This window comes from Spermophilus citellus (genome assembly GCF_964194105.1).
Source record: "Spermophilus citellus genome assembly, chromosome: 9".
Taxonomy (NCBI): Eukaryota; Metazoa; Chordata; class Mammalia; order Rodentia; family Sciuridae; genus Spermophilus; species Spermophilus citellus.
The window spans coordinates 81509978-81518325 of NC_138191.1; the positions used below are offsets into that span (position 1 = coordinate 81509978).

General features: G+C 30.6%; 1 protein-coding gene across 2 annotated transcripts in view; it reads left to right on the plus strand.

The window, feature by feature from the left end:
* Window positions 1–5800, plus strand: part of LRRC40 (leucine rich repeat containing 40) — a 66468-nt gene extending 60668 nt beyond the window's left edge. For both annotated transcript variants that reach the window (XM_081307486.1, XM_081307485.1), the window contains 3 exons: window positions 1349–1426; window positions 3458–3643; window positions 5671–5800. In XM_081307486.1, the coding sequence (XP_081163612.1) occupies window positions 1349–1426; window positions 3458–3643; window positions 5671–5776 (370 nt within the window). In that variant the 3' untranslated portion in view covers window positions 5777–5800. The remainder of the gene's footprint in view (window positions 1–1348; window positions 1427–3457; window positions 3644–5670) is intronic.
* Window positions 5801–8348: the final 2548 nt, after the last annotated feature.

The following is an 8348-nucleotide window of genomic DNA, read 5'->3' on the forward strand; positions in this document are numbered from 1 at the left end:
TCTAGATGTGCTATCATTTATTTAAAGACTAACTGTTCCTGCTTTGCTCAGTTTTCAAATAACAACAAGTTATATATCTTTTTTAGGCTTTGTTCTTGTACAGATGTATTTTTACTTATGTAATTCAAGTAAATGTACTAACATTCTGTTCCAATTAGATGTGGAACTGCTTCTATATGGGGATTGCAATTATAATAGGAAAACTATAAAAATCATATTTTAGTTCAGTAATAATGCAGCTGAGGAAATGAATCCATCTCTCCATTGCTGCTATTTGTCTATTTTTGGCTCAATCTTCTGTTTGTATAAATGGGCCTGTCTGTATCTGTACCTGGAATTTCTAATTAAGTGACCAAATTTGACTTTCTTGTCTGATAGCAATAACTATAACATTGTCTAGGAAAAGGATAGTAATCAGCGATGGGTTATTCAACACAACTTAATATAGATAATAGTTGGAGAGAAATATAAAGAAAAAAAGGACATAGGTTGTACCACAGAAAGTAAGATTCTTATTACACATTTGGCTTGACTTTTTATTAGTTTCTTTTAGTTATATATAATATTAGGGGTTCATTTTAACATAATTATACATTTATGGAATATAAAGTCGTGACTACTAAACCTAAAGAAGTAGGTTAGAGAAAATTACTTGGTTTTAATAGGCACCTAGTTGGGAAATATTCTCTAACAAATGTTTTCTATTAGTAGTTATTCTGTCTCTGCCTTCTTGTTAATCTTCTAGCATTGTTCTCAGATCCTTCCAATAATGAATAAGATTCTGTTTATTGCCATGTTTCATTATAACACCTAAAAATCAAAATATTCACTGTACAAATTGAAATTTTATACTTAGAATAGAAATGAGCTTAATACCTCGAGTAGAAAGATCCAGGTTTCCAAACCTGTAAAATCTCTTTAACATGTTTTATTTTTTCTTGTAATGTTTCAGTTCTTCTTGGAGTAAAATGTCATGTCTGTTTACAAGATATACATATTAACACTGAGAGAATATTTGTTTTGTGCAGAATTATAAACATGACTAGACCATGACAAGTATTGCTGAACTCAATTTGATAGAGTTAAGAGATTAGTTTACAATGTTTATCTTGTTGAGTGTTATTAAAAAGTTGTTTTCATTATCATTAGGTTGCATATTGGTGTTATTTAGATTGGATACACTAACCAAATGCTTGAACCAGTTGACTCAGAATTCTCAGAATTCAGCATTAATGAGATCAGATTAGGACTGACAAACTGATATGTTTACTCTTTTCTGCTCAAAATTTTAATTATAAATTAAACTCATAAAGATTTTTATTTTAATCTATTTTGATTTCTAATTTAGGAACAATTTTTTAAGTTCTTTGCCTGAAGAAATGAAATTGTTGATAAGACTACAAACGATCAATCTTTCCTTTAATAGGTAAGAGAACAGATAATTCTAATAGCCATTCTATGGAAAATATATTGATCTTTCTTACTAGAGAAAACAATTTAAAAATGAAATAACAAAAAGAACCCATATTTTTATTTTATTTCAATATCCAGGTTTTATTTCATTTTGTTTTATTTAGAATTGAGAGCAATGTTACTTTCTTAGAATTCTCACAATTGATGTCTAGCAGATTTTTTGTTCCATTTTACAATTTGTAGAAACCTGTAGCTTAGTAGAAAGACAAATATACAAATAAATAATTGTAATAAATAATTTATGGTGAATAATCGTAATTGCTATAATGGAAACATAGTGCATAGGAAAAGGTCCACTGAGATTAACTGAAGGTAGAGGAGGTAGCATTGAAACCGAGGCTTAAATAGACATTTGCCAGGCACTTGGGGAGAAGATCCTAGTTAGAGCAAATAGCATGTGGTAGGCCCAAACATATATAAACATGGTATGTTTGAGAAACTTCAAAAAATTCAATATGCCTTGCTCTATAAATTGAGGAGCTAGTGGTATAGCACAGACAGACAAGGTTGGGCATTTGAACAATAACTAGTCCCGTAAGAGCTTTTTAAGCTAAGTGAAACAGATTTTTTTTTCTGCAAATACTATCATGATTCTGCAGATAATTCAGAATAACTAATATTTTTTAGGAGCAATTTATCTGCTGGTGCTGTGCTAAATACATGAATTAACCCTCTGTACAAAAATCCTGTTGTAGATTCTGTTAGTATTTGTATTTAAAAAAGCAAAGATTCAAAGTTAAATAACTTACTTAAGGTGTACAAAAAAGTAAGTTATAAAGCTGGGATTTGAGTCTGGGTGGTTTTGCTCCAAAAGTGGGGCTGTTAGCACCTGTGGCATATTGTTTAATATGATAAAAATTGATTCTAACCGAAATTTAATAAAACTACTAAAAGCTAATATTTATTATAACCCAGATAATCTAGGGTTTTCAAATATATTTATTTTATCCTTAGAACAAACTTACATATTTTAGTACTATTATTTTTCCTTATGTATAGATGAAGAAGCTAATGCATAGTAATGTTAATATACTTATTTTAATTTTTATTCTTTCACTATTTGTGTTTTGTCACATATAGTGTATACCATTATTGTCATTATTTAAAAATATATGCACAACTCAGATCTCACCTAATTTTTACTTCTAGATTGAGCTATCAGGTATCTGTTGAGCTGTCTCTTGAGCTCTCAGTTGAATTGTAGTCTTGGTTATTGACTCTTAGTGACAGTGGGACTTCAGAGTTTTCTTGAGTTTCCCCATCACTATCACTTCTTTTGTATCCAAACAACGAAGGAAGGAAGGGAAGGACAGTATGGTGAAATGAAAAAGCCACAGATAAAAAGTTCTCTATCAGCCTTTCCTTTTCTTAGCTAGTTCAGGTTACAGTTTACCTCGTACTGAAACTGGGACCGCCTGTATCCCTAAAGGGAGCCTCCATGATTTTGTTAATTGTGAGTAATTACTCTGAGAACTATTAGCCTTTCTGTTTTTGTGGCATTCTCAGGATTGGCATGGATAAGGATGTCAGTATCTATGCTAATTTGTCATCTTTTTAAAGAATCTGTAATGTACTTATTGTGGAAGCTTCAGTCAAAGCAAAATATAAATCTCAAATTTTTCATAATAAGTTAATATGAACTAAGGAAGGACGAATACCTGCATGAATATATTAAATAGAAAATCTGAGGAAGATTTCCTTTCCCCCTGAATGAACAGAAAAACATAGAAGAATTTATTCTGAAGTTTTGTTTGATTTTATACAATCAATATAGTCTGTCCAATTAATATGTATTTCAAGGTTTCCGGAGTTAGTCCATTTTCTTTATTTTCTGGAAAGTTTTAATTTAGGACACAACCAAATATATTGTAAAATACACTAATGGAAATATTATTTCCTGGTATAAAACTTAAGATCATCTATTTTAAGGATTTTGGCCTCTGATTCTAGTATATTTAGGTGTTCTGTTCATGTTTATTAATAGATTCAAAATGCTACCTGAAGTTCTCTATCATATCTCAACGCTTGAAACAATTCTGATTAGTAACAATCAGGTTGGATCTTTGGATGCTCTGAAAATGAAGATGATGGAAAATCTCAGCACATTAGACCTTCAGAATAATGACCTCCTACAAATTCCACCAGAGCTTGGTAATTGTGTGAACTTAAGGTACACTGTTCTATTGAATTTTTCCATTTATTCAATTTATTTGTTGAAGTGATTTGTTGTTCAGACAATGTTTTAGGAAGTGAAGTAACAAACAATATCCTGTTAAAAATAATAATTAACAAGACTCAGAATCCCAATTCTGTTTTTGAAATTTATCAAATATTTTTCTTGTTTTTATATGTTTTCTTATATATGCATAAACATGCTATTTGTATCTAGTAGTATTTTTCTCATCTATTTCTTTGGGAGATTTTTTGGGGGGGAGGGTACCAGAAATTAAACCTGGGGTGCCTAACCTCTGCCACATCCCTTTGTATATTTTATTTTGAGATAGGGTCTGGCTAAGTTGCTTAGAGCCTTGCTAAGTTGCAGAGGCTAACTTTGAACTCAGGATCCTCCAGCCTCAAAATTCTGAGATGCTGGGATTACAGGCATGCACCACCATGCCAGTTCTCATCTATTTCTTTTGAATACTATCCATATTCTCCAAGCAGAATTACTCTCTATTCTGATTTATCTTTCTTTAGAAAAGAGATATTCCCGAACTTAGAACATATCGCTGGTTACATGTATATAAAAGGAATTTGAGATGTTAATAAAAAGCCAATTAATTAAGCAGAATATGTTAGAAATATTTTAATTAGTAAAAACTGCATGGTAATTGGTATATTTCACTTCACTGGGGCAGCACTGGCATCTGCTCTGGTACCTCATAGTAGTAAGTTATAGGAGATGAGTATAGTTGATTCTCATTATTTGCTGTAGTCGTGTTCTATAAAGTTACTATGAACTGAATTAGTGAATATTGAACTATTGTTTCTAGGGGAAATACAGTGTAAGACTTTTGCAAAAGTCTGGTCATAATATTTTCATACATCCATCAGTACATAACCTTGGTTTGTGTGTGTTTCAGTGTACAAAGACATGTCATTATTGATTCATTAGCTTTGAATTCATGGCCCACAGCATTATAAATTATGCCTGACTATAGCTTACTCCACAATTGTGTTTTCTCCGAAGGCGCATTTGTGCTTAAAGAAAATCAGATAGCACTTCAGCACTATACTTGGGAGCCATTTTTAACAGTGGAATCACCAACAAAAAGTACAAAAATTTGAAAAATGTGGCACCAAATGGACCACAGAAATGACATTTGTTTACAGTATAAGAGCTGAAACAAGAAGGCAGAACTTCACCTTGTATGATTTCAATGGGGTCATACCAGTCTGGTGACTCAAATTTTCTCCTGCTCCATGAATAATCTTGGAAGTGTCAAGACATATTGATTTGGAGGTTAAAAACAAATTTTAATGAGTAGGCAGATTTGCAAATATGAAATCTGTGAGTAATGAGGTTCAACTATAATCAACTCCTTTTTCTATAAATTCAAATATATCTTTTAAAAAAAACAAATATTTTGAGATATAATTTAGATAAACTGTCTTGACTTTTATTTACATGAATTCTAAAGATATTACAAATTACGTCTCTTCTAATTGAGGATATTTTATTAATTATGTAAAGAAACGGAAGAACAAGCCCTTAAATCTATATTGAGCCTTATTTCCACACATAAATGTATGCCTGCTCAAGGGTGGGAGAGGTCAGATATATGTTAATGTTTTACAGAGTGAGGAGGACATAATACATTGATTACATTATAGTCCTTGGCAAGGGTACTTGACAGTTTGCTCATTCTAATACTTGTCTAAATCTAATTCAGTCTCAAGTCTCTCTTGCCTCTGTAAATTTGTGTTTCCTTATCTGTTAAATGAATGTTCATATCCTAAAAATATTGATCTTATATACAAGGAATGTATATTATCTTTTACATAATAGTTGTTCAACTTGTATTGTTTGGGTTATTATTTTAGTTGTAATTCCAACTATTTAAATGTTCAGTTTTGAAAAGGGACAAATATGAAAAATACACATTTTATTTATAGAATTGCAAATAAAAATTTATTTCCATTAAAACATCTCAATAATAGAAAATGTTGAAATTCTCAATCTCTCTCTTTTTTTAGAACTTTACTACTAGATGGAAATCCATTCCGTGTTCCTCGAGCCACTATATTAATGAAAGGAACAGCTGCTATATTGGAGTATTTGAGGGACCGGATTCCTACTTAAATGATCCCAGTCATCATGTTAAATCTTAGAAGAATATTACATTTTGTTTTAGTATCATCCTAAAGGTGATTGCTATAACTGATCTTCTAGTTTCTCAGTTACCACCTAGCCATTGGTATAATTGGCCTGGGCTATTATCACTGCCAATAAATATTTTCCATTGATAACTATTCAACATTTTTTCTAAAGTGTTGTGTACATTTATAACGATATTAACCACATACACTTATGGAGTGTTCATACATTTTGTCTGAATGTTTTCCACAGGATTTATCCTACATTTATCCCACATTCATTCCCTTAAAATTTGTAAGCACTTTCTTTCAAAGTGAATTTTTATGTAAGATGATTTAATATTTTTATAATAACAAAGCATTTTTGTAGAATTGGGTTTCTTTTTTCCTCATTTCTTTTTGTAATCCATACAATATAACCAGTTGACTTGAATATGAGTATTTAATTTCTACTTTTTTATTAGATGTAAAACCAAAATGAAATTTATTTAATACTTTTTTGTGAGTTAAAAAAAAAAGACTTCATTACCTGTGAGAGGACTTTTGTGATATGGTTGGTCTCAGTATAAGTTTTAAATTAACATTGACTGTCTTATTTTGGCTTTAAACTAGTTGGAATGTTTCTTTTCTAATGATTGAATAAGTCTTTTCCTCCTATTTTATGAAATCATTTTATCAGATTTGCTAATTTCTCAAAAATAACACTCAAGATATGATTGTTGGACAAAATAATGAAAGTGTATTATAACTGCTTTCACAATTTTGACTTTAAAATTTGGCATTTTTAAAAGTGATGCCTTAGTATTGTTTTCGTGTGATAATCTAGCTTTTAGATTTAGGAGAATTAAAGATTGGATCTGTATATTTTCCCCCTGGGGAATGTAAGCATTTAATCACCTTTTGTCCCTGAAGGGGGTAAAAAAATGAAGACCTTATTAATTCCATTGGTAGCAGCAACAGAAAACAACATATACCATATAGAAATCTTAAAGCTAATGTGGTATAGTAGCACATGCCTGTAATCTCAGCTATGCAGGAGTCTGAGACAAGAGGATCACCAGTTCAAGGCCAGCCTCAGCAACGTAGTGAGACCCTGTCTCCAAAATGTAATAAAGGGCGCTGAGGATGTAGCTCAGTGCTTGTCTAGCATGTGTGAGGTCCTGGGATCAAGCCACAGTACCAGACATACACAAAAAGAAAGAAGGGCAGGAAGGAAGAAAAAAGGAATGAATCTTAAAATGAATTTTGTTTTAAACACTTATTCAGCAGGTATTTGAATACTTAATATACTTGGGTATGTTTTAATCTGACTTGTGCATCTTTTTATTTTCAGCACTTTAATTTTAAAATTTACTTTGTCTTGATAAGATTAAATTTACAGTCATACATTCATTTTCTATAAGGGAATTTGATATAGATAAACTCAATTTAATAAAAATTAAATATAAACATTTTTGTTTACACCAAAATTATCAGAATTAAGTTGATCAGTCATTGTGACACCATATAATTCTATTAAGTATCCAATTCAATAGCATGTTTATCTATAGATATGTAGATAGGTAACTTTTAGATGATTGAGGCATGCTTACATAATGAAAAATCATTGCTAATAAAGATAAATACATGTTCATAATAAAAATTACATTTTTCAAATATTGATTACAGTGTTTGTTTTTGTTTCTTTTAAAACATGCCCTTTTCATGTCACAACTCTGTTGCTAAGAAGTCTGCTTTGATAGTAAACAAAAGACACTTTACAATAAGGTGACATTTTATTATTTATACAATAAAGAGACTTTTATGTTATTCAAAACACTTTTTTTAAATACTGAAAAAGTTGAGTACACCAAAGCCGAAAAATGGCTCTGCTATACACTGCACAGCATTATTTTAGTCCCTGTATTTTATATCTGTACAGAAAGCATCTTCAAAATGCATTCTAATCACATTGTACACCTTTACCAATTAGTGTCAATACATAAAATAAAACTGGAGAATACAGCTTGCATTTGCAAATTAACCTACAAAGTCATTTCACTGATTCAGTAAATTTAAAATATAGATTCATAGGACTTCTTTGCACGGAAAATGAAGCGGTTTTCAAGGTTGTTATGGTCTCATACTGCAAAAAAAAAACCATTAAGTACATTCACAATCTATGTTAATAAAGTAGTAAATATGTTCTCATTCAGTTTTATTTACATCAATGTTGTCCAACTAAAAAGTACTGTTAATCATGATACAATAGTCCTTTTAACACATACAAAAATGACAATTTTTATATATAATTTTAAGCTCAAAATCACAATTATCTCAAAATATTAATTACAATACAGCCATTTCAATTAAACATGTCATGATTTGATTTTTTTTTTTATAAAATGTTAAAACTTTCTTTATTAAAGTAAGCAATTTGTTTGGAGTTGACTAGCATATACCCAAGTAGAAAATCTTAAATGTTAAGAGGTGTTTCCTGCCCCCTCCCACCCGAATTTGTATACAGCCACCTAGGCTAGCAAAGAGACAGAAAAGGCCCCAATTTATAAAGATTAAGC